Here is a 27,560-nt window from a genome sequence, read left to right as displayed (position 1 = left end):
ATCTATCTTCAATTTGTCTTTCTCCTTTCTTTCTCCCCTGCTCTTGCCATCACTCCTTCCATCTGATGAGAACTGAGCTACTTCTTGTTAGTGCATTGCACATCTCTTCTCTTTGCTTCTCAGGATAAACAGTGCCAATGGCCTGGAGATCAAGAGCATGGGGAGCCAGTCCCTCCTGATGGTGGCCAATGTCACTGAAGAACACTATGGCAACTACACCTGTGTGGCTGCCAACAAGCTGGGAGTCACAAATGCCAGCCTATACCTTTACAGTAAGTATGGAAGTGGGGTGGGGGACTCGAGGCGGCTCTTACAAAGGTCAGCCTGTACCTTTACATTACTGTAAGTGTGCTTTAGAAGAGGGGCCCTAAATTCAGCTACTTGGAAAACATTAGCCTGCTAAACTCCAACAGCAATCCAAGGAGCCATTAGGTAATGGATACGTCCATGTTTGTAGTCACAGCCAAACACAAGCACACGTGAGTAAAGGGTTATATTCAAGCCCCTTGGTCCTTTGAGTAACTTTCTTTGCTGCAGTCTGGTAAAACAAGAATATATATTTTAAGCAGGAAACAGAGTGACAGCCCCTTTAAGAGAGTGATGGAATATTGGGGCCTGAAAGTTCCATGGAGGCTGAAAAATGTCAAACATTGAAAGAGATGGAAAGAAGTAGCCAGTGAGCCTGGGAAGGGGAGAGCCAGAGAAAAGAGAAATGGGTCTGAAAATAGAAGGAAGTGATGCAAGATAGCCAAGAGTGACTATATGAGAAACAGAGACCAGGATTATTTAAAAAGACGTGCTACATTTTGCATGAACCACGGGTGGAGAAATGAAGGTCCCCCACTGATAGTGGGGTGATTAGAATATAGGGAAATATAGAACAGGTTAAAGTAAATATGAAATCAAACTCCCAGGTTTTGATCCTGTTGTCTTTGAAAGTATTGCCATAAACCTCAACAGCCACAAGCTTGGGTCCCAGAACTGAAGAGGGGCTCAGACCCAAACCCCACAAGCCCCTGGGGGCTTACAGAATCCAAACTTTACAGCTGGTCCCCACCTGGTCTATAATAGATTAAGCCTGGATCTGAATTCAACACCGGATCCCATCCAAACTTTGGAGTATTTGAAATCTAGTTCTTGATACAAATACTGCACCTTGGGCCCATCTTCACACAGATATCGTTATCACAACAAATAGGATGTAACAGAATGATCCAATGAGAGCCACAGACATGGAAATAAATGAGCCCTTCCTTTCTCTGAAAATACAGGATTGTATTAGAGTATATAGAGCTGTGACCTCTCTAGCCAGAGTGGGAGGTAAAGTCTATAAGGGAGCCTCACTTTGAGTGATAGGTTTGTTTATGCTTTCTGGAGCCAGACTGATTAAAAGATAAGGGATATAGTTTTTTAAATGAAAAAAATTGATGTAGCAGGGATGGGAGAACCCGCTGGCATATTTGCACTCACCAGACTTCTGGATTTTTTATCTTTTAATTTTAAGTTTTGCAAAATAAGGTGCATTCCATGGAACACTTCCTGTAAGCCACTGATTCCAATAGTAATAAGAGATTAACATGTCTTTGACTAAATGGAAACTTGTGGCACACAAACAAGGTAAGTTTCTACTCTGAAAGTCTTTTTTGCCCTACTCTTGGGGGACTGTCAGGAAATTCAAATAAAAATCTCAGGGCTGTAGCCTGGAACATGAACTTCAAATGAACCTCAAATGCTACAAATTTTGTTCCCAGTACTGTTACTACTAAAAATGCCAAAAGTAGAACCCATGATTTGCGGCTAAATTCTAAATTTGACAAAATAAATTTTCCCCTCTCTCATGGCTGCCCTTCTGTAGATGAACTGTAATGCTTAATTGAAACAAAATCTAAGATCAGAACTCATATAGAAAAATAGAAACACTTTGCATGCCTATCACATCTTGCTTCTGAGGATCTCAAAGCATTTACAAACAGTGAATATTTTAACCTCACAAGCTGCTGGGAGATAGATGAGCAGTATTAGCACCTGAGGGAAAACTGAGGGACAAAGAGCTTACCAAAGGTCACAGAGTTACAGGCAGAGCTGGGAATAGATCCCAGAAGTCCAGGTTCTCAGAGCCCAAGCAGATAGCTACATTCCCTGAATAATTGTTAGTGAATTCATCTACCATATCTGGGAAATCATTAAAGATAATCTGCAGAGAGGCTATACATTGAGCTTGTGCCATCTTTTGCTTTTTTTTATGATATATAAAGAGGGCCTGCATTGTTTAAAACTTCTTGAGGTTTGTTTACTATTTTGTTTTGCTGGTTTTTTTACATTAGAAATTCAGGTCCTGTCTAGGCTATAAAACTCTCTGAGGACTGGAGAAATTGTGAAACGAAGACAATACGAGAGCCGAGAGTGAAAGTTAGGCAACTGAGAGGGGAAGAGATTTTTGTTAGACTCCTTGTAACTGTTTGTTGTTGTTTGTGTGTTTGTTTAGTAAACACCTATATAACTTCAGTGACTAATATAAGAGAAGGAGTCTTAGTGGAAATTATTTGTTAACACTTCTACAAACCTCTCCCCTGCTTTCAGTTAAGGTGGGAGCGATGAGAGAGGAAGCAAGCAAAGCAAGAGGAAACCAGAATTGCCATTCTTGATATTTCTAAAGTTAAGAGGGCTGGGGAAGTAAAAAGTAATAATAATTAATAATTAAGTGCCCGTCATAAGGAAGCAAAGAACACAAGCCCACTTTTTTTTTAAAAAAAAATCCTTTACAGAGCAACTGGAATAGCAGCCACTGAACACTCTCAGCTTCATGCCCAAGCATGAACAAGTGTCAGGTTTTCAGGGTACAGCTTTTGAGTGATTTCTTTCTCTGGAGTCAGATTGATTGAAATAGCAGAAAAAGATTTGATATATTTTTAACAGAGAACAAACTCACTCTAGAACAACGTCCCTTTTGAGAGGCAGATGTTGGTGCCTGAAGGTTCCGTAGTGGCTGAAAAATGACAGCTGGTGAGACAGAAATCGCGCAGTAGGGTAGTGGTAAGATACGTGTAACTTTGCCTCTGGCTGAGGGGGTAAAAGAGACCCACCAACTTATTTGACAGTACAGCCTAGTGAGAGGGAAAAGAGAGGAATGTTCGAGGAAATACCAGATACCATAAAAAAGTCAGAGAGAGCTGAGTTCCTTAGACATAGATACTGTAATGAGAGACACTACATTAAAAAAAGAGAGAGATTAATAGATAGAGAGTGACATGGTGCAAGGGACTTGGAAGCATCGTTGTCTGCTATAGACAGAGAGATTTATGCCCCTTACTCCTGGAGTCTTGCAGAGACAGAAGGATTTATCCCAAGAAACGAAACAGAGCCAAGGGGGAGCAAAAGGAGACTGTTTACAGCAAAGAGTGTGATGAACTCCAAGAAAAGAACAAAACACATCCTGTCCCTGTGTGTCTGGGATAGAAAGGATTTCTGTGAAAATGATCAGAGAGGTAAAAGTGGTATCATCAAAGAATATGGTGATGGAGAATCAGTGTCAAAAGTATTAGGAACATTTTTCCTATATACGCTGTGAAGGAAAGATTTTGTTTTCCTTTCATTCTCCTGAATTAACAGAGTGCTTTTGGGAAGTGTCTGAGCAAGACCATAATTATAGCTAAGTCCATGCTACACACACGCACAAGCATACATACACAAGATATGTATCCACACCTGAACACATAAAGGTATGTAGGCACACATACACACACAAGTATACCCACCCAATATAAATAAGCACACGCATACACACAGGTTTGCACACTTATGCATGCACATCATTCTTTCAAAGACATTCCAAGACATTATGGAAACAAAATGGAAGTTGTCCCCTCAGACCCTGGACTAGATGCTCATCTGGTGCAAATCATAATCTGCACCTTCTTAGGGTCTAGCACAATGATGGGGATAAAGCAGGAATCCACAGGCACTGGCAGCACCTTGCGCTCCTGCTGGTTGTATGGTCTGATTTACAGTGGGACAGTCACCCCAGTGGTCCTGTCCCCTCTCCAGTTTGCACCCTTGAATGAGTAACTCTGGAGAAGGAGAGGAAGCTGGCAAGGCCTCTTTCACTTAGAAGCAGCAGAAGGCAGGTTCCCACCACAGAATCCCCAAGAGATTTCAGGTATAGGTTATCATGTTAATCAGACAAACAGATTTCCAACAATGAGCACGTTTCTTAGAAGAATCAGAGCACGTTTCCAAAATGTCTTTATCTATCAGTGCCCCAGTAAGAGTGCAGGTTTTATGCATGAACATACACAGGTTCACACACACACACACACACACACACACGTGCATATCTTACCTCACCTGCTAGCCCACACCTTATTTCATGCACACATTAGTTTCGGACAATCAGTTGCACTCTTCTAGCAGATGGAGTTTGGGATGTATCCTTGTGACTGAATAGCGCAGTTCATACCATGCACTTCACCCAACAACCTCCCTGAAAACCTGCATTGTATCTGGAGCTGCAATAACAGGGAGAATAATGAGCTGAGGTAGAGTTCTTATGGTGGTGATGGGGTGCGGTGGGGCTGAGAAGCAGCTATTACACCTTGGTGGAGTAGAAAGGCTGTTGCTCAGCAGGCAAGGGGAATGGAGGTCTAGTCATTTAATAGAAAGTAGTGTGATAATGAGACTATTGCATTCTAACTGCTTGCAATATGCAGCCTCTTGCCATCTACAGGACAGGAAGGAAACAGGTCTGAGTTATGATTAACTAACTAAATAATATGGAAATCATGTGAGCACAATAGCCTGTTTTCACAGAACAAGAATCCTCTGTTGCTACATAACAGAGACCCAACCTATCTGTGTATTTTCCAAACAAGAGGCAATCTCCCCAATTCCTGGTGTGGATTCAGACACTTCTATTGGGCCTGTTAATGCAGCAGATCTGTCATTTTCACCAGGACGTAATTGACCTGCTACATCCTGATTGGCTTGGAGAACCTTCAGCTATTCAGAGTCTAGTTTTATATGAGCATGGGTGTTTTAGAAAGAGCACGTGTCTCTCAATAGCTGAAGTTCAGCTTAGAAGTGAATAATGGTTGACTACCTGTATAACCTGCCAAATACAAGTCCATCAGCGATGATCTTAGTGCAGCTCCCACAGGTTCAGTCAAACAGAGACAGTGTCTATTAGTTCATCGAGCAAAGTTGCTGCTTCTCTGCTCTATCAGGATCTACGGTATGTTCACACATTCATATGCCCCCAGCCACATGCCTGGCATCAGGAGAGACTGGGGGAACTCCTCTAGCTGGTTCAGTCCCCATATTCACCATTTGGGTGACACATACCATCGAGCAATCTGAATCGGCTGGGACAAATTCCACTCAGTGTAATGGAGGGAGAATGGTCTACTGGTCAGAACATGTGTCTGGCATGGATCCAGTTCTGTTCCTGGCTATGCCTGTGTGACCATAGATAAACCATTTCCCCTCTCAATGCATCTGGGCACAGTCTGTAAAGTGGGGATAATCTGCTACCTCAGAATGGGTATGTGAATCTTAATTCTTTAACGTCTGTCTTAAGTGATTTGAGATCCTGGAACGGAAAGTGCTATCGAAATGCAAAGTATGGTGCCAGCAGCAGCAGTATCATGACATAACAATGTACCAAAGATGAACCTTCAAAATCTATAATCAATCCCCCAACCCAGCAGGCTTTATAAACAAGGAGATGTTGATGGGACTGTGAAAACTTTTCCCCAAATATTGCGCCATGGGGAGGTGAGGGCACTTAAGGAATGTGTCACCAATTAGGTTGCAGCATGGTGAATGATCATGCGCTCAGATCCCTGTGGGTGTGTCCATTAAGATAGGTTCTGTGGAGGTAATAAATCCACGTAGATGACCTGGCAAGCCTACCTGCACAATTCACTTCTCTGCCAAAGGCTAGGTCCAAGCAGGAGATGCCACTAAGGTGGCCCATGGTCTGGTGACTCAGTGGCATTTGGAAGCAGGAAGAGGCCATGTGATCCATCCACTACAAATAGCGTCATGGCAGGTCTTTTATTCCTTTATTCCTTTATTCCTGCTGCATAGACATTGATTGTTCAGTTCTGTGTGCCATTGAGATGGTTTTCCTCAACTCCCAATCCGAATCCATGGAAAACATGTACTGTGATGTGTTGGTAGCATAATGCTGTATGTGAACCTTCTTAGTCAATCAAATGCAGGATGGGGGAGCTGTCAGGTTTGTAACTGCTGCTTGCTGGGTGTGGAAAGTGGCGTTTCCTTTTCTCCTGCATGTTGCTTATTGTTGTTTTTCCCCCCTTAGAGCGAGTTTTACCCACACTCCCCAATCCTTTTCCAGGTCAGTATATGCTTTATGTCACAGTACCTCTCTAGCCGGGTCATTCTCCATCATCTCAACAAATACTAAAAGCCAAGGGTGGCCAGAGCAGAATGACAGGAAAATAAGGATGTCCCCTTTTGCTTTGCATCCCAGTTGCCCCCTTCCTCCTCCCCAAAAAAATTGATGCCAAAATCTCAGATTGAATCCAAACCTGAGGTTCAAGTGACTTTGCTTAACTTCTTTTCTTCCCACTTTTTGTAGAGATGAGCCTGAGCTGTTGTGTTTGGATCCAGATCCAAATGTTCCCAGTGTTCAGTTTGTCCTCAGGCCCATTTCTAATTATTGTATATTTTCCAACTAGAAGCATAAGTGCCAAAGTAACTCAAAAAGAGGCTCATTTCTTGGTCCTCCCAGTCTGACCAGAAGCAGAAGCATTCTGAAATCCTGTAAGGGAAAAAACATAAAACTGCTACTCTCAGATTTCCATCTCAGGGTATGGAACGTCCAGAGAAGCATCCAAACTTTTGAGTGCTGATTCCTAATGAACCGCCTCACTTTTTCTGATTCATCTCTCCCAGTGAAAATGTCTTTGCTGTTCACATGGCAGGACAGTTGGGGGACTAACTGTGAAAAGAAGCATAGTGTAGTTATTAAAGCAGACATGAGACACCTCTGATTTGACCCAGTTCACAAGGAGTGAGTGTGAACACAATGCAGGGAATCAGGAGACCTGGATATTATTCCCAGATCTGCCACACACTCGTTTTGGTCAAATCAGTATGGCCATGTCTCCATTATTAGATGTTCCAATTGAGAGGGGCCTGATTTTCAGAGGATGGGCGCTCAGTCCTTTCTGAAATCAGACCCTTATAAGGTGTTTCAAGTTGGGCATCCAAAAATGGAGGCACCCAAAATCACTAGTCACTTTGAAAATTCTGGCCTAAAGTGCTTAATTTGTGCCAGAGCTTGGCAGGGCTGAGCCCTGGCACCTTTGGGCTTGGCAGTTCATAGCCCCAGCACCTCTGGGCCTGCTGCATCAGTTATAAATGTAAAAAAATTACTTGAGCCCTGACATCTCTTTCATTACTAATTAAGCACTGCCTATGCCCCACCATACCTCAGTTTCCCCAGCTCTATGATGGAGACATTGATACTTAATTCTCAGGGCTGGCATGAGGACTAACTAGTTAATGTTGCTGGAGCACTTTGAGGTCAAATGCAAAGGATTATTAGGAGTCCATTTTCTTTTGGAAAGCAATTCAGTGTGCCAGGCAGAACACCAGCATTTTCTTAGAGCAGTGTTTCCGAAACTTGGGACTCAGCTTGTTCAGGGAAAGCCCCTGGCGGCGACCAGTACGTCCCTCGGCCCGCGCCACTTCCCACAGCCCCCATTGGCCGGGCACAGCAAACACTGGGAAACACTGCCTTAGAGGAAGTGAGCAATGGATGGCAGGAGTTTTACACCATCTTCACTTAACTACCCCTCAGTTTCAAATCAAGCTCTGCGGCAGACAACTTCTTCAGGGCCAGGATAGGGCTACACTTATTATATTTAAAGGCAAATCTGCAAATACAATTAATGAAAAGTACCCCAAAAAAAGAAAAATTGAAATCAAGCCAACATTAAAATTAAATCCCAGGGAGTGATTCGCAAATAACTTTCAAGAATCTGGGAAAAGGAGTAAAGCAGGCCGTTGGGAATCTAGTGTGGAAAAATAAATCCAATTAAATGCAATTATCAAACACACTATAAATGAAACATGGGCTCAGATATGAAATTAAAGTCACAATGGCTGTTTAGGGTTTAAGTTTTTGGTTCTTTTAATTTTTTAAGATGTGGGGTTTTTAATGGCAAATATTTTTCTACAAATTGAAAAGACATTTTTGTCTTTTTTTTAATTCCACAGGCAGACAAAGGTTTTGCTATTTTTTCTCCCAACTGTATTGTCTCCTGTTGTGCATTAGTGGCCCATTAAGGCAAATGCTAAAAATTGCAGCTGAGCTAAGCCCAGATTTCTATGCCAAATGCCCCTTCTAAGTTCTAGCCAAACTGCCTGCGCCATCCAGCACAGTTTTAATCAACCTATGACAATTCTTCCCCACTGCCTTTGATATTTTCTTGCTGCTTCTTGTTTCAGTAATAATGTCTCAGTGGACATCACACTGTGACATCACAGTTTCAGTGAGTCTTTAGGAATTTGTTGTATTCTGCGATATCTTCAGTGAACCAGGAAGTGCTAAGAGGATTTCACAGGAGGAAAATATAATTTTAATACTCTGCACCTCATTTCTTTTGCTGAAAGCTCCCAGCTGCTTCTTTAATGTGGGCATCCAGCTCAGGCATTGGTGCTTATCTCAATTTTCACTTGTCCTTTGCAGTTCACCTTTAAAGAAACACCAGGCAAAAAAGTTTCCTTGCATGACATGGACTCCATCACTATATGGGTTTTTGGGTTCCGTTCTCTTTGCCATCAGCCTCCTCTGTGACCTAAGGCACGTCACGTCCCCTCTTTGTACCCCAGTTTCCCTATCTATAAAATATAGATGGCACTTTCCAATCTCCTGGGGTTTCTGGCAATTAATTAATTAGTGAATTAATTAGTGAGGTGCATTGAGATGGAAAGGGCTGTGTACATTCTAAGAATTGTTATTATCTGCTAGCTGCTGTTTAAAAGAGGTCAGAGATTTCAAAGGGAGCTATTTAACAATATACGGGACTTGAATTTGATGGGGAAGACTTTCCTAGAGCATTAGTGAAACCCAACTCGTCCTTATTTCAGCTGTTGAAAATGGGGCCTGTGACCACCACTACGGTACCAAATTCCCTGGAAAAATTTCTAGCCATCCTGATTGTTGAGGCAAGGCATTCAAAGTGCCTGAAATCTCATCTGGGCTAATGTCACATCATCGTGTTGTAACATTGCTCTATTTATGCTGTGATGTCACAGCATCTGGCTGTTGCATCACTGCATCATCAGTAGGGCCAGATTTTCAAAAGAGCTCAGAGTTCTTTTGTGGAAGAAAGTTTTCAAGGAGGCCCCTCTCCTTCCGAGGATAAGGCTAGTGGGATCTCTGTTAAGCCTTAAGGATGTTTTTTTCTGTGCTGCCTGCCATAATCACAGGTCTGGATGTACCTTTTCTGGTCTCTCTGATTGCGCCCCCCCGCCCCGCCCAGGGCCTTGTGCGTTCACCTCTTTCAGGGGGGATTCCCATGAGTCTCACACTCTTAGATTGGGCCTTGGACTGTAGTACCCTGTGTACCAGCCATGATTACTTAGCAGGCCCCAGTGGATTTGGCACCTACAGTTCTTCCCTTTGGGAGCTTGTGACCTGTGATTCATACAGGTGACCAGACAGCTTTGTCAAACCAATCTTAACAGTCTTACTCCTAAACTCCACCACCCTATAGTAGTGGGCCAGGTACGTTTTGCTTCTTCAGGCCCTCCAGCGGCGTCTGTCTCAGCATCAATCTGTTCTCCATGAGCTGCTCTTAGACAGCTACCTCGTCCCTGGACTTTTAAACTCTTTAGCGTTCCTTTGGTCTTTTGGCAGCCAACTGTGGCAAAAGCAGTCTTGTAACTTTGACTGGAGCCTATAAGTTGCATTTTCCCAGAGAACAGCTCAAGCATTGTCACTTTTGAGCCCTCCTTGTTTACTGGGAGGTTGCTTATCTTGGAGTCATTGCGTTACCTTCCTGCTACTTTCCTAACAGTCCTGCTATTAAACTGAACCAACACATGAAAATAGTAAACATTCCCCTAACCCAACAGACCCATAATTTTAAAAACCATAGTTTTAAAAACTATCCCACCAACTAGGTCACCTAGATTACAGATCAGCCCCACCTCCTTCACAGTGCCTGTCCTGGGATCTCTGCCAGAGCTTGCCAAGTGCCGGGGCAGTGAGTGGCACTATCCTGGGCTGTGTATTTTAACACCAGAAGGAATCAAGTGCAGAAGCCACTCAGTAGGGCCACATCAAACAAAATCCAGTTCCATTGCTCATCAACAGGATAAAAATAGTGGTGAGGTGACTGTTCGGGGGCAGGCCTATCTTTCCACCAAACAGACACAGATTGGAGAATGACCCTGGATGGACTGTAGATTGTAGCTAGTCTCCTTTTAGCTGTAGTCCTTGTAGGTTGTATTGTTACTAATGCCTTGATTGGGGTGGGAGGGAGGGAGAAGAGAGCTGTTCATTTGTGTCTAATGACCAGAGGTTGGAGCTTCCTACGAGACCCAAAGAGCAGCTTTCCCTTTAACGGCCTCCCATTCTTCTCCCTCCTACCCAGGAACTGGGCTCCCTTCTGGGAAGCACAGAGACCTCTCCTGTTAATGTGATCACTTGTTCTCTCCCAACACACTCCCTCCAACACATGGACCTTAGCTCCAAAGCAATTCCAGTGAGTGAACACCTTTCTCACGGAGAGTGACTCTGCATTTGGCAAAAGCTGGGTGGTCTGGTTGGTTTTAAACAGGATGTCTCTACAGGAAAAAAAATCATGGGGAAACAGGACCTTTTGAGCAGGTCTGAGGAGCCAACATAGTACAGGGCTGGCCTGCTGAGCAGTCAGAATTGCTTTCCCTTGATCAAGCCAGTCCCAATCAGACAATAAAAAATCCTTTGTTAAGTCCTTGGGTGCTTGCAAGTGGGTCAGGCACTGCCATACCCGCTGTTCATGCCCAAGAAGAGGAATTGCTTGGCAGGCACCACAGTGTTTCTAGGGCCAAATTCTGCTTACACCAGGTCTGAATTTGATCTTTATGCTCATTATTTGGTTCCCATCATGAAACCAGTTTAAACCATGATGAAGGTCCCTCCCCATCCCCAACCGTTCTTTAGGATTTGAACTCACTTCCCTAGCAGGGCTCAAAGGAAGGAACAGTGAAATCCCAAATCGCATACGCTGCTTTTAAAACATGTTAATTCTTTAGCATGGTTGAGAACTTGTAGCATAAACAGGCCCAAATGCTTGTTTTGACTCCTGTTCCTCACACCGGAGCAGCCAGGACACAGATATAATTAAAAGACATGACAAGCATGAGGTGCAACATTTTGATCCATCTCTGGATCAGAACTTTCCCAAAGGTCACAGCGTGTTTGGGTCCACAATTCAGGCTTGGCTCATCACTCTGTAATGGTATATTTGTGTATGACCAGGGTGCACCTCTGTCACATAATTGGATTGATGGTTGGTTTCAGTTATCTGCAGCTCAGCAGAAGCTCACTTGTTTTAATACCAGCCACCCTAAGCAGAAAGTAGGGCTCAGGGATTCAGAAGGCTTCCAGCTGATGTTATCGAGCCAGATTTTCAAACAAGCTCTGTTCCAATTTGGTGAGTACAGCACCAGTGTAAGGTGCAGTAACATGATTGTGGCTTAGGTATGGCTTTGCAGTATGGATGCTCAAACTGGGGTAGGCTTGCTCAGGTGCTCAGATCCATGTGCCAGTCACCGGGTCTAACTCTGTGGTGAAGACATACCCTTTGGCACCAAAGGGCATGATCATGTGGGATGCTGAGCTCTTTTGAAAATCTGGCCAATGAAGCAGAAAGGAGCAGAGGTGACTAAAGCACAAGCCAGGACTTCGGGACAGCTGGATTCTGTTCCTGGTCTACCATAGACAGACTCATCATTGCGAAAGTTGAAGCTAGACAAATTCAAACTGGGAATAAGATGCAACTTTTTAACAGTGAGGGTAATTAACCACTGGAACAACTGATGAAAGGGTGTAGGGCATTCTCCATCACTGGCAATGTTTACTGAAGATTGGAAGTTGTTCTAATAGATCTATTCTATTCTGAATAGGAATTAATTCAGGGAAGTCCTGTGGCCAGCATTATGCAGGAGGTCAGACTAGATGATCACAATGGTCCATCTGGCCTTAACACCTGTGAATCTATGATTCATGTGACCTTGGGCAAGTTGCATGTCTTGTCTCATCCTCACTTTCCCCATGTGTAAAAGGGGGATAATAATACTGACCTCAGAGGGAGTTGAGAGAATTAATTCAGGTCTAGAAACAGCACCTTGGATCGGGAGCTAGAGCAACTCCACGTCTTAGTATTATTATAACAACTAACATTAGCTTGGGCTAACATTTGTCAAGACTGCTCAAAAACCCTCTGTTCCCCATAAAAAAAAAATCAGCTTCCTCCCTCCCCCTGCTTCCCTCCCCCCCCCACAAAAGAGAGAGAAATATTTTTATTGCTTGCTCTGTTTTCTGTATTTTTTGTTCATTAATTTAATTTAGAGTGATTTATTCCGAAATGAGCCCTGGATTGCATAAATTTGCATAACCCTCTCCAGCTGCAGTGCTGTGGAGAATCCAATGAGCTGAGTGAGAGGGAGGAGGAGGTTTGAGAGCTAGGACTGAAAAGTCTTGGGAAATTCTCTTCAATTCGACCTTTGCCCTCACTATAGAGTGGTAAACACACTTGACGCCCTTTTAGCCACAGCTACAGCTTAACCAGGTTGTAGCACTGTTTGCTGCACACAGAGCATAGCTGCAAAACTGTGTTCATGCCTTAGTGCTTAGAGGGGGTTCTGGGTCAGAATATTGGAAAAATCCCCATCTTCACTGAATGGATTAGAAATCATCCCACCCTAGGATAATCAATCCGGGTAATAAATTGCCAGGTGTGGTCGCTGGTAGCAGAGTTTGAGCAGTACTGTTGATTGGTTCAATTTAGATCAGCACTCAGGCAGAACATACCCCTCCAGATCCAAACAATCCAGAACTTGGCAGAACTACAGATCCAGCTGTGAAACGCACCGCTTGGCATGGCTTCAAACCAGCTCCTGATGCCTCCATGTGACCATTCAGGGAATAACAATATTGTCTCTTAAACCATTACCCTAAGCTCTTTACTTGGAGGGACGGGGGAGTTTTTGGGGTGAGGATATAAATCTTATATCAAGTTTATAACAAATACACATAAAGACCCCTGTTCCCTCCCTCTCTCTCTCTCCCGCTCCTTTTTCAGTTGCCTTCCAAGTAGCAGAACCTGTTGTGAAAAGCTGCACTGAAATTAAAGTGGGGTGGGGAGAGAACAGACATTATTCTCTTTTTAATCTTGAATAGAGCTGCCCTCCCCCCCCACATCCTCACCCTCCTTCCCCATTTCCACTTTACAAACCGCTAAGGAATTTGCCTAGCAAATTGGCCTCCCATCTGGTTATTGTCCCGAGCGAACAGCCTCTCCATTCACTAACTGAGGATGGTAAGTCAGTTTGGGAAGCGTCGGGTTTATCTTCTAGGCTCAGGCACTGCGCTGGGCCCATTCGCAACTGGTTGCCATTCAGTGCTTGCTCGTGTTTGATAAAGCACATTACACATGGCTGGGCTTGCATGATTAATACAGCTGTCTCAGCGCTCTCTCAGAAAAACAAAAACACCAGGAAAAAAAACCCTTTCTGCAAACAAATCAGACTCGCGGAAAAGCAGAGTCCTCCTGGCGCACACACAGGAAGTGTTGTGCCCATCAAAGGACCTAACAAAAGAGGGTGGGGTGTGTTTGGAAGGAGAATAAGGGAAAATGGGGCTTAGTGTGCCCTTCGCACTTCTGGGAATGGCTATGTCAGGTGTCAGCAGGAGCAGGGAGCAGGGGGAGAATCAGTGCAAGTGGTTCCTGCGTTGAAGAGGATGTAACATAATCAGTGCAGCTTTGTTTAGTCCCAGCCAGCATCGTATATGGTAGTGTTGTGGGACTTGACACACACAAACACAAATCAACTTTCCCAACACCTATAGTGGACACACCTACTTGCTCACATGGAGATACACACGTCGGCTTATTCAATGCACACACCACCTAGGGCTTGATCCTCGGGTGCTTAGGACCACCTAAAGGGCAATCAGAAGGGATTGTGTGCCATCTTTCCATGCTGCCCCAAACCTGACACCGGCTAAGAGCCAGTTCAGTGCCCTCTTCCCCTCCCACCCCCGCCCGGTGAAACTCAGAGTAGCCTCAGGGTTGCTCTAAGTTGTAATGAGTTATAACAGCTCTATAGGGGCTGTACCCCATCAGGGATCACAAGTGCACAACCTGCTCCAGCCAGGGGGGCTGGGCTAGGCTAGCAGAAAGCCACCATAGCTCGCTCAGATCCACTCAAGCACTCCCCCACACAAGGGCTGTTTCGGGCAGTTTTAAGATAATTTTCCACTGCTGGAATACCAATAAGGGGCTTTAGAGGAGGCCAGCATTTGAGTTCTAGAGTGCGCACAGAACCACTCTCACATCTGTATTTACACACATACATACTCACCCAACAGCTATAGGACACACATATCTACTCACACAGGGAGACATACAAACTGACTTGCATGAGAGTTATAATTCACTCACACTCACGCCAACTCAAACATGAAAACACACAGGGTTGTGTTCACACATCTCACATGACATCTATAGTGTTAGCTATTCTCTCTCTCACACACACACAACACACCTATGTCTAGGGCCCTCATTCTCAGTTACTCATTCCTGCCTCTGGGTGGAGATGGAGGTAGAGTGGACAAAGGGAGTTTCAAGCCGCAGGCCAGATTCTGCTTCAGTAACATTCAGGGGCCATAAAGGGGCCACAGTGGCTAGGGGGAGGCTTCCCCAGGAGAAGGGTAGGTCTGACATACCCAGCACTGCTCTGCCCCCCTTGCAGTCCATGGCATGGGGACATGCTGGGGGCAGGAAGTAGAGTGCTTCTGAACAGCCCAATGGCAGTCACAGTGAGGCTACCATAAGTTAAAGCAGCCCCCAAAAGCCACTCTAATATATAGATTCATAGATTCATAGATACTAAGGTCAGAAGGGACCATTCTGATCATCTAGTCTGACCTCCTGCACAACGCAGGCCACAGAATATGTTGAGGGCCGTTCTGGCCCCCAGCCAGACCCAGAATCCAGGAGATGCAGAGGTGGCTTAAAGCCACCTTTGCTCCCCGCCTTCTGGGCTGCACCTTCTGGGCTGTGGTTCCCGAGAGGCATAGCAGAGAATCTAGCCCCAACCCCATCCAGGGACTGTGCAGGGTCTTACCTGGCCCTTGGTGTAAGTTAGAGCAGCCTCAGGACTGAATCCCTGTGTCAGCGCTACATCAGAGGGCATTCTCAGAAGGCCATTTCTGCCAACAAGAGCAAAGTAAAGGGGCCTTAGTGCAACTGAGAGTCAGGCCCCTGAAGTACACAGACGGCTGTGAACATAATGGTGACATCCCAGGATCTATACACACACACACACACACACACACACTTTACACACAACCCTGATCACACAACACCAAAAGCAGATGCATACCTACTCCCACAAGTGCAGGCACATAGTACACACACTTGTATAGACACTAACCAGCTCATATGCCATCTACAGCATGCACATTGCTCTATATACATGCTCGCAGAGACACTAACAAAGGCCTGTTTACAGAACAGCGGTGGCCAGACCACAGCCCAGGGGAGAGAAAGGAACAAAAGAAGCCTTCACCAAAGGGAAAAACAGAACAGTTTTCTGTCAGTCTATCTCCCTGCCCATTTCTGTCCCCTCTCTACTATCCTTCTATCCTGTTCTATTAACCTCCTCTTTTCCTTCTCTACATCTCTCTGTGCCAACCTCTTGTCCTCTTCTATCTCCCTTCAGACTTCTCTCATTCATGCTCCATTTTCTTTCTCTGTCCGCTCTCCCTATCTGCCTCTGTGCACGCCTACACAAGACCTGGAGGTGTGAATCCGAGCTCAAGGAGACATACCTAGGCTGGTTCTGATCCAGCTAGCACGCTAAACAGGTCACCATGGCAGCACAAGTCGCAAGAGGAGACGCCCCAAGTATGTACCTAGCATCATGGAAGGGATTGTAGGTGGGGTTAGCTAGCCCCTCCCACTGCTTGTGGTGCTATGGCTATTTTTAGCATTCTAGCTTGATCACAGCTAGTGCAGGTGTGTCTCTTAAAGCTGGGAATCAGCCCCTGGTCAAAGTGCAGACATATCCTCCATCACTTCCTTGCAAGCTCTCTCTGCGTCGGCCTCTGTCTCACTCAGTACCCGTCATTAAGACTACTCCCCTGCCCCCTCTTCCCTGCTTCTCATTCTGTCTCACTCTCTGTTTCCCACTCCGTCTCTCCCCTTAAGCCCCATCTCTGCTCACTCTCCTGCCCCACCACCTTCGACCCACTGTACCTCATTCCCCACAGCTATCCCCTACCCTGTCTCCATGCCCCAACCCCAGTCTTCCACCCCCCGGACACATGCATACAATTCATGCCCATGAAAACCTGGCACACCAAAGGATTCATTGGTGCCTTGTGCAGCTATGCATGAAGATGGGTGGCGGGGTGAACACAGACCAGGCATCTATTTAACCAACATACTGCACACCCAGTGCTGTGGGATCCAGGCTGTTTGCCCTGCAGTGAGAAGCTGGACTGTGTTCAGCACTGGCTGCTTGCTGAGGGGATGGGACACACTGGTGCACACATGTGCAGTCAGCTGGAAATCTGAATATGGAAGGGATTCATTCTCTCCTAGAAGCTTGTGGGGGAGAGAATTCAGACTCTAGCCAGGAATGGCCCATGGGAGTGACCTGTGTTACATGGTCCCCAGCTGCTTTGCTTGTAGAATCAGATCTTTAGATGGAAGGATCAAGGACAAGAATGGGCTCAGTAATGCATTTGGGAGAGGCAGCATGCCAAGTTTTTGATTAATCAGCCTTAGTTGCTTGGAGAATGAAAGAGGAGAGGGGCAGAGGGGGTTTTCTCAGCAGTGGTAAAACCCCAGAACTTTCTGAAATCTACAGGAGAAAAATAGCTTAGCTGTGAGAGAAACTCATCTACCTGGCTTGGAACCATATTTGGTCTTCTAGTCATAGGCTTTGTTAGCTAGGACAGCAGTCCCCTTCTACAGCAGCTATGGCGATATGGACTCTAGCAAGCCAGGAGAAAATGGGCCATCTCTAGAACACCATGAACAGTTGCTAGCCCACTGTGGATGGGCTCTAGAATGGGGTCATCGCTAGCTCATGCAGAGGACCTGGCTGCCTCCAGAAAAGCCAGTGTATTGACTGTGTAGACATGAGGTCCACCCAGTGCCCCAACTCAAGATTTAATCGTAAGACCCGCCCTACCAGGGAATATAAGTAGCAACAGCAGGTCCATAGGTATTAACTGACAGTGAGAATAAGGTACAAGCATGCTACAACCAGAGTGGTGTGTGAATTGTGTCTTTTTCCTAAAGCACAAAGGAAGGTGAAAAAAAACCCACAACCAAGCAAGCCCTAGTAAGTAGAAGCTGCTAATCCCTAAAGCCTCAAAGTAGAGTGCAGAGCCTTGGAAGAAAGAAATTAATAACTTTCAAAGTATGACCTTGAAAATGGAATTAACAGTATTCCTCCCTTTTAAGCCTCCCTGATAATAAAGATTTCATCTTCCGAAGCCCTGGCAAAGAGTCAACAGATTAGAAAAATGACTTCCTGCAGAGGAGCTGGCATGTGTAAAAACCTGGCCCCTGCAGGCTGTGGCCGGAGAGGGCAGGGAGGAAAGAGAGACGAGCTTTTGTCCAGCCCCTGCTCTTTTTCTTTAGTGTATGGTTATGTTCTTTCCCTGCTACTACTCCTGTCCCAAGATGTGCCCAAGAGACGTCTCCAGATAAGCATCAGTGAACTTCATTGTAAACAGAGCTGGCCTCTGAAGCTGTGGTGCTCCCTGAAACACGGCCTCCTAGATTTTTTTCCTCCCTTAGTCCCCAACTACAGACAGACCTCTCCTCTCTCCTCAAAAAAAGAGTCATAGGGCCCATTTCTCCTCTCACACTGGTTTGACATTAAATTCAGTGGAGCAACTCCTGACTTACACCAATGTAAGTGAAAGGAGAATCACACTCTTAGGTTTCGCAAGCCACAGCTTCATATTGGCTCCCTCAGATCACTGAGCCCGAGAACTCGACATGAGAGGCCATGGGAAGTCCCTTTACCAGTGGTTAGATGAGGAGGCATGGGGAGGGCCTGCAGAGAGCCGCTCTGCAGATGAGAAGCTGTGGTTGCCCTTTGGGGGTGAATGTTACGTGCGTGCAGTTGAAGGGACTCCTCTGTAGTGCGGGAGATCTCTGTGTGATACGAATGCCCATAGGTTCAATTACTGGGGATATCTGTGGTGTCTGTGCCATTTGGGTGCTGTTCTCTGTGCAGTTGAAGGGGCTTATGGGGTTCACTCTCAGACCAGGCTAGATCCTTCAGCCACTGAGTGAGTAGTGGCATTGTGTGGAGTGGCAGGTCAGTCCAGGGCCTGGGGACAATAGATTAGTCTCCGTGCATGGACGTGCTAATTACAGATTGCTGCCTACACCTCTGAAGGAGAGGGACGGCACCACCCTGCTTACAGGTCCCACCGGAACTCTGTGTTCCCCATCCTGGTTGTAGGAAAGAATTGGGGTCAGTGTTGTGGGGAGGATGTGGGATGGAAAGGTCTCTGACTAACACTGCATTCACCTCAGGTCACAACATTAGAACATCCAGCTGTGGCAAGAAGCATCTGTACAGCACATTCTGGTTTTTCAGGGTTGCCTACCAAGTGTCAGTAGCTCAGTGAAGTTGGATGTTAGGTCCACTCCTCTCCAGGTCTTCCATTGCCGAGTTAGACCACAGTCCACAGATGATAATGACATGTAGAGCTGCTAGATGAAACAGGCCAGATTAACATCTGCTTCCCAGCTGAGGGGGTGAGACAAAACAATCACCTGGGAAGTAGGGAGGGAGGGATGGAGTGGCTGCTAGGTAGGTAGATAGCAGAAGTCTGCTTGGGCCAGTTGCTGGAATCATTTCACATGGACTCTGGGCTCCTCTCCTGATGCCCAGCTGTCTCATTCAGAGGAGGTGGGGACATTTCTGGGTGCATCTGACCCAGATCCCCAAATGCAATCGTCCCGGAAACGTTGGGATAAGATCTCCACATGGCCTTGCCTCCAGTTTGCAGAACTGTGCACAGGTTAGCACGGTTTGGCCAGGAGATTTTCCTCATTTTTGACTTTGGATACCACCTTGTGGGGAAACATGGTGTAGCGCCCTTGCTATTAGCCTGCATTTCTTAACCCTCCTTTGCCACTTCGTGGCAGGATCTAGCTAAGCTCTGAGGGGGGAGTGGGGGAAGGATGCCATAATTCCAGCTAATATTGCCCTCATGGTTTTCCCTGGGAGCATTATGTGTGGCTGAGACAGGGCGAAGTAGATCAGTGTATAACATAAATGGCCTGGCCCAAGTGATTTGGGGAATCTGTCCCAAGGTGTCCCCCTTTCAACCACCCCAAGGCTAAGAGAAAGGAGGCACTAAAAAAAAAAATCGAACCCATGGCAAAGATGCACAGGATCCACCAAGATGTGGCCAAGGCAGTGTACAGTGCCGGGGGATGGCAGTCACACTCAGAAGAAAGGAGGAGAGGTCCCGCTGACTGATGACCATCCCGTCCCAGAGTTCATAGCATGCCTTCTCTGACACCTCTTCCACACACCTGAGCCAGCATTGCCCCCTTCTCATATTAATCAAATCACAGGGCTTCCTTTCCGTACCGTGAGCCCCCTAACTCCCATCAGCCCCTTCTCCTAACCATCACATTCCCTAGCCATAACATGCCTATTCTTGCATCATCCTCATATCATAGCCAGCCCTTAGCTGCCCTTGCTCTCTTACCTTTCCCATCACATCAACCCATCCTTGGGCAGGCATCATCTCCCTGCCCATACCCATCACAATTCTAGGCCAGCATCAGCCCATACTTATTACACAGCTGAGCAGGCACCGCCTCTGTATTGTAACCAACATATCAGTGGGCTGGTGTTGCCCCTTTCCAGAGTGATCACATCTCTGAGCTGACATCACCAGCTTCCCATACCTACCTGTGCTGGCTTCACATGGACACGGATCCCCTTCAGATGGGCAATGATTGGCCAATGTAAAACTTTAGGGATTGCCATCGGGATTCAGTCACTGGCTGGCTGGTCAACAGCAGATGCCGTTCCAGAGCTCCACCAGGTGACAGGGTCACCCACGCATAGCTTTTATGGCCAGAAGAGACTACTGTGATCACCTCATCTGACCACCTGTGTAACATAGGCCAGCGAATTTAACCCCGCGATTCCTGCATCTAGCCCATTTTGGTGCTTGAGCCTATTTTTTAGAAAGATATGTCATTGCATAGCTTACATGTCAGTCCATCCCTCAGCTGATCCGACTTTCTCTTTGTCTCAGCTATGACCACTCACTAACTCAGACTGTGTCTGGGAGGCAACTTGCAGCCCAGTAGCTTGGTGCTTGATATGTGGTGGCCTTGGATCAGCTGAATGTGTAGCTTCTCACTCAACTCGTCCGTTGACAGACCACGGCATCCCAGCACCTCCCTATGCAGGACTGAGTAGATGCCAGAAAGCTCCCCCACCTGGGCAAGGGCCTTTCTCAGACCAGCTACGCTCTCCAGAGATTAGGCCGCCAAGAGCAATGCCTGAGGGACAGACTCTATATAGTGTCTTGTCAAAAGCTAGGCCCAAAGAAACATAGCTGGCCCAGCAACATAAAGAACTAATGTCTCACTTTGCCATGGCATGTTCCTGGCTAATCCAGGCTACAGGACACAGTGGCCCTTCATAAATACATGGGGAAAAGAGCGGGAACAGATTGTTTCTAGGTCACAAGTGACATGAGTTTGCTGATACTCATCAAAAATATGTCATGAATTTTGGCACCATCTGGTAATTTCTGTCGTAGCGCAGCCCATGTTTGCAGTAACTGGGGCTGTCACAGGTCAGGATCAAGGGCATTGGCAGAGTTGTGTGGGGCACCCAGCACTGGAATGAGGGGGAGGGGGAGCTGCAGGGCAGGAGTGAGGAGCATTGGCAGAATTGTATGGGGAGCCCCAGACTGGAATAGCAAAGGAGTGCTGCAGAGCAGGATGAAGTATATTGGTGGTGCTTTGAATATTTTGATTGTTAACCCTGGAAAGCCAACACAGCTCAGCAAAAAAAGGAGCTGAGGGTCTATTCCATGTGGATCATCAACAGAATTTTTCACTAAGGTCCAGCTCCAACAAAGGTACTTAGGCACTGTGCACTCAGCATTGACATGCCTAATCCCTAGGTGGCCTGCTGTCTTCTGGAATCCACAGCCCTGAGTCAGGTGTGCAGGACCTGATCCACCAAGATATTTAGGTGCCTAACTCTGTGACATTCTGGGATGCAATGAAGAGCTGTGTCACCTCTTACCCTGTAACCCCGAGTGCCTCTCAATGCCTTGCCACTGTGGCTCTCTGCCTGGGACACCCACAGTCAGTCACAAGCATGCCCTCTATGTCTATGTACTTGGCAGCCCTGGTGCAACATTTTGGATCCTGGAGCATTCCTGCAATACCACAGCCTTCCACTGGCCTCCACCAGCCTTGGCTAATGACTGGTAAGGTGACTCCACACTCTCCCCAGTCCCACATTTTCCCAAAATGTGTTTTGAAATGTTCAGCCCTGTTCTGGAACAATCCGAGGAATGTTCAAGTTTGTTGCTCCTTTAAGGAGTCAAAATCCTTCAGTTTGTTACTTTAACTGGAATAATCAAATAGTCCAATTAAAATAAAACAAGTATATTTAATGACAAAGAGAGATATTTTAAGTGAGTACAACCATAAGGCTTAAAGTCAGAAATGGTTACAAGAGAAATAAAGATAAAAACTCTTTCGAATAACTAAAACATAACCAGCTAGACATGGGTCATGGTAAAATCCTCACATAATAACAGGTTTCAGAGTAGCAGCCGTGTTAGTCTGTATTCACAAAAAAGAAAAGGAATACTTGTGGCACCTTAGAGACTAACAAATTTTTGTCTTTTGTGTAGGCATTATGCTGTCTCCGCTCCCCACCAGGGATCTGCCTCAAGCCCTCCATCTGCAGGGCTTATAGGTGGCAAGTGTTAGTCAGGGGGCTCAGGGTCCACTGTTGAGATAGGTTTCAGAGTAGCAGCCACGTTAGTCTGTATCTGCAAAAAGAACAGGAGGACTTGTGGCACGTTAGAGACTAACAAATTTATTAGAGCATAAGCTTTCGTGGGCTACAGCTCACTTCATCACGTGCATAGAGTGAAACATATAGTAAGAAGATATATATACACATACAGAGAAGGTGGAAGTTGCCACCCTTAAATCTTTTACTGAGTGGCCAGAGAGGATGAAGTGTTCTCCTACTGGTTTTTACTCAGAAAGATTTAAGGGTGGCAATTTTGCAACAGAAAAGCTTCAAAAACAGACTCCAAGGAGAAACTGCTGAGTTTGAATTAATATGGAAACTAGATACCATTAACTTGGGTTTGAACAGAGGCTGGGAGTGGCTGGGTCATTACACATATTGACTCTATTTCCCTAAGTTAAGTATCCTCACACCTTCTTGTCAACTGTCTAAATGGGCCATCTTGATTATCACTACAAAAGTTTTTTTTCTCCTGCTGATAATAGCGCATCTTAACTAATTAGCCTCTCACAGATTGTATGGCAACTTCCACTTTCTCTGTATGCATATATATATCTTCTTACTATATGTTCCATTCTATGCATCCGATGAAGTGGGTTGTAGCCCATGAAAGCTTATGCTCTAATAAATCTGTTAGTCTCTAAGGTGCCACAAGTACTCCTGTTCTTTTTACTGTTGAGATAGGTGTCTCCCACCTAGTTTGAGAATCCTGCTTTGGAGATGCTGGGGCTTTGGCTGGAGCGATGGCTCTGAGCTGCTCATTGGCTGCCAACTGATGGAAACTTATATGCCTAGAGGACTTAGGCACCTACAGAGCTAGGGAGCAGCTGGGAGCAGGTTTTGAACATGGCAGTGGTGCCTACAATGGTGGATTTAGACACCTAGAGGTGCAACTAGGATATCTTTGAGAATCCGGGCCTAAGTGTCAATCGATTAGGTCTGTGCAAACCCTCTGAAAACAATGGCATCACCCGGGTGTTCTGGAAGGCAGAATCTAGCTGGCAGGACCTTTATCAGTGCTTATGCATGAGAAAGAAAGAGCCCAGCTAGATTCTCAAGTCCCACACTGAGGGTAGGGTGAACAATCAGCCCGGGAGGAGGAGGTAATAGGCGCCTACATGAAACAAAGCCCTGAATATGGAGACTGTCACAATACAATTGGGACAGCTGATCACCCTCACTGAGGGTGAAGTTAGCTAAACCAGCTTTTAATTTGTAAAGTGACTCATTTGCTTTGGAGTCACTGAGCGATAGGAAACATGGAGCCTGTTGGTGCATTGTAACAGAGTCACTTTGCAGAGTAGAGCCAGGTGCAAAGCTGCAAATATAGGCACAGTTTAGGAGATGTGCAAACATTGTGGCCCTTTTTCACTCTGTTTCTCCTACTTCCAGTTCACTTGCTCCTATTCTCTCAAGCTTTTCAGCCCCTTGGGTGAAATGTTAAGGTTACATGGCAAATTCCCCAAATGTTCCCATTAATCTTTCATCTGAAACCCAGTTTTCTTCCATGGCTAAACTGAAAGAAACACCTTTCACATATGATGAATGGTCATGAACTCCACTGTGCCACCAAATAACAAGGGAGAAAGTGTAAAGCAGGATGTCAGCGTGCAAACCACTGTCACAGAACACAGGTTCTAGGCCAAGGGTGCAGAATTGGAAATGAAAGAGGTACTAGTTGCTGTAAACCAAGCTCCTCTGTAGACGTTTAAAGCAGACACTTCTGAGTTGGGTAGAAAGGGTGAACCCAAACCTCATCTGTGAACTCAGATATTTAAGATTTGGTTCGTAATACAATTTTGGTAGCATGAGCTAATCTCTGGTCTCAGACAGACAAATGAGTGTACACTGACTCTTGAAGAGATATAAGATGCAAGTTGATTAGTGCAATGGCTTTTTGCTTCTGGAGCTCTTCACTAAAATCTATTTGAGATGATACAAGTGATAGGAGTCTGGTGATCAGCTCTAATCATTCATTTTGTGCATGTATTCCCAGAAAAAAAGACCCTTCACACAATTCAGCACCTGTTGTCTATCTTCTCAGGATTGGAATAGCGGGGGGGGGGGGTACTGTAGGTCAGGAGTCAGAGGCCTTGGCAGAGCTGTGTGGGGAGCCCAGGGGTTGATCCTTGGGTGCAACACTGGGGCTCATTGGCATAATGGGGAATCATTGGTGAGCTGAAGGACAGAGCTGAATTTTGCATAGAACCTAACTACTTGATATTTGGGTGTAGCCAGTGCAAGCAGTTCTTCAGCTTCTTGAGCAGGTGAAATTACTCAGAGACAAGATGAAACTGTATGTACTGTAACAGCAAGAGGTATGCATCTAAAATAAGGAGGGATTTAATGATGAGCAGAGGGAGCCCACAAATATACCCAAAAAAGTGTTTGGAACAGCCTACATTGACAGAGGTGTAATCTTTATACTCAGCTGGGTCTTGCTGTAGTGGGTAACAATGGGCAGCAGGTGGCGCCAAAGACCATAGCATCAGCCTTTCTGTGCTTGAAGTGGAGCCCTCATAGAAATGGCTCATATTTGCGTCATGCCTGGGTGTGATTCCTTCCACCCCACAAGAACATGCAGCAGCTGCCACTGGCCTTCCTTCATTGCCTCTCCCTTCCCAGGGACTTGGCCATCCATTTTCCTGGAATGAAGTCACTTGGGCATGGTAGGTGCTGATGGCATTCAGGGAGCATGGATGAGGGGTTAAGAGTAGAGCAGTAAAACTGGATCTAGATCCAGACAGTGAACACCCCATAGCTCAAACCCTTTCTTGCAGCAGGGGTCACCTGGAAAACTGGGCTCTGGATTAGAATCTCAGTCCCCCACAAAGTTTGGGGGCTACTCAGATTTGTGGGTTTGTGTTGGGCCCTGCCTCTGCATGCAGTCAGAAATGATGACCTGCCACCAGCTTCCTCAGCTCAGAATCCATCCAATCTTAGATGGGATGGGAGGCAAAGAGACACCTTAGAGAAGGTTGGCAGCTGTCCTGTAAAAGAGGGACTAGAGGGGGAAGAGTTGATCCTATGGATCTCTTCAGACAGGGCTCAGGAGTGAATACAGTCCATTAAAGTTGAGTGGAGGAATGTGGCAAGCCAGGAAAGGTGGGATGGGGCTAGACGGGTGGTCTGATCTGTTCAGCTGAAGATCCAAACTGGATTCCAATGTGACTGGACTTGGACTCGGATGTGATTGTGTCCAACATATGCAAAACCACACAAGTGCCTTTACACAGAGGCTGACACAACTCTACATAGTCACAGCAACCTGTGCCTATACAACTGCTATCTGATTGGGAAATCTGTTTTATTTAATGCACAAATTTCAATTAAAGCAAAAAAGTTTCATTTTCATCTACATTTTTCACTGAGTTTTGGCGTTTTCAGTTTGTTGATGAAATTGAAAAATGGCAACAAAAACAGACATTTTGTTGAGAAATTCTTCAACAAAAAATTTTCAACTAGCGCTATCAGTGGCACACAGAGATTAAATAGAGCTACACACAGTGTTTGCCGGAGCTACATGCAGGCTGGGGCTGCTTTGAACTGCGGCAGTGGCTCCAAACAGCCTAGAAGCCAGCTTAACCAGCTACCTGGGGTCTCCTCCGTGTGGGCGCCATGACTGGGGAAAAGGAGGCATGGCCTTTACACTTAGTCTCCAGTGATTCCTGCTGTGGAAGGGTGCAGACATCCACACAACTACACACAGACCCACTGCAGCCCAATTCAGACCATGGCAGACAACAGCACAGTTATGCACAGACCCATGACAGACAACAGCATAGCTACACACGGACCCACTGCAGACATCCACACACACAGACCTACTATAGACCAATACAACTCCACACAGACCTATAATATACATCCACACAGACCCACTGCAGACCAAAACAACTACGCACAAACCCATTGGAGATGTCCACACAGCTACACACAGACTCACTGCAGACATACAGACAACTACACACAGACCCCCTGCAGACCGATATGGCTATACACAGATCATGGCAGACAACACAACTACACACAGACCCACTGTGCAGACAGCCACACAACTACACACAGACTCACTGCAGACAGCTGCACAACGACACACGGGCCCACTGCAGACTGAACACAACTGCATGCAGATTCATTGCTGCACACAGATGCTGATAAGACTACATACGACAACGGCACTACAGCTACACATAGACAGACTGTCATGACTACACACACACACACATACCCCACTGTCACCTACAAAGACTCTAGTAGTTGCACACAATTTCACAGGACTCACACAACTTCACACACTTGCTCATCTACAGAGATGGCCATGCATGCCCACTGGAGTACACAGTCTTCATCACACAACCTCTTACTCACTGCTGCTGCTGAGCATGAGAGTGAGCTGGCACAGCCATAGTTCGTCCCAGACTCACCAACCTGCATCCCCTCCCAGGCTCATGTTTTCTTTCTGTACTCCCCCAGCTCATCCCTCCCTGGCCGCTTTTGGGGATGAGGCTTGTAACAGAGCCCTGGGTGGGAGATGATGAAGATGGGGCAGGCCAGTCTGTCTGACACACCTGAGCTGTGACACGGGACGCTGCTCCTGGAGGCCCTGTACCGCTCTTGGACAGGCAGCCACTACTCTAACTTCATTACAGATGATGCCATTGGAAAGCACAACACACACACTCTTACATATCCACTCATGCCTGCATGGAGACTCATATCATGACATGCATGTGTTACATATCTACCCATTGGTATCTACATCAAAACTGTTATGTGTGCAATCACACACACACACCACTATAGAGACTCTGTATACCATTCCATACTGTATACCATTCCATGGGGGAAGGAGTGCATGCACCCACACACACACATATACACACATCTATGCACTGATACGAATGAAGTCACCAGAAAACACACATCTTCACAGACTCACAGATACATAACATATATCAATCCATGGGGGCACACACACCGTCACACTCTGATATGTGTGCAATCACCAGCACACACAGACACAGACACACACAGACACACACACATATCTGTACAGGCCTACCTATAAATACTGCACATTAATCCATGGTGCATAGAACACTAGCACAAATCTATGCACTGGTATGTGTGAACACACATCTTCATGAACACACACACACACACACACCTGCATAGCCTCACACATGCATACTATACATCTATAATGTGCATGCACAAATGCAGATCTCTGTGCCCATAATCACATA

General features: G+C 46.0%; 1 protein-coding gene across 6 annotated transcripts in view; it reads left to right on the top strand.

Moving 5' to 3' along the window:
• The window catches only part of LOC119843404 (limbic system associated membrane protein), a 1,338,056-nt gene that overhangs the window by 1,300,510 nt on the left and 9,986 nt on the right, over positions 1-27,560 (top strand). For 3 of the 6 annotated variants that reach the window (XM_043512189.1, XM_038372661.2, XM_038372650.2), the window contains 2 exons: positions 124-272; positions 6,320-6,355. In XM_043512189.1, the coding sequence (XP_043368124.1) occupies positions 124-272; positions 6,320-6,355 (185 nt within the window). The remainder of the gene's footprint in view (positions 1-123; positions 273-6,319; positions 6,356-27,560) is intronic. The other 3 variants (XM_043512203.1, XM_038372675.2, XM_038372668.2) reach the window with 1 other exon arrangement.

Source organism: Dermochelys coriacea, chromosome 1 (genome assembly GCF_009764565.3).
Source record: "Dermochelys coriacea isolate rDerCor1 chromosome 1, rDerCor1.pri.v4, whole genome shotgun sequence".
Classification (NCBI taxonomy): Eukaryota; Metazoa; Chordata; order Testudines; family Dermochelyidae; genus Dermochelys; species Dermochelys coriacea.
The sequence above is the reverse complement of the archived record's forward strand: the minus strand, read 5'-3'. Positions and strand labels throughout refer to the sequence as shown.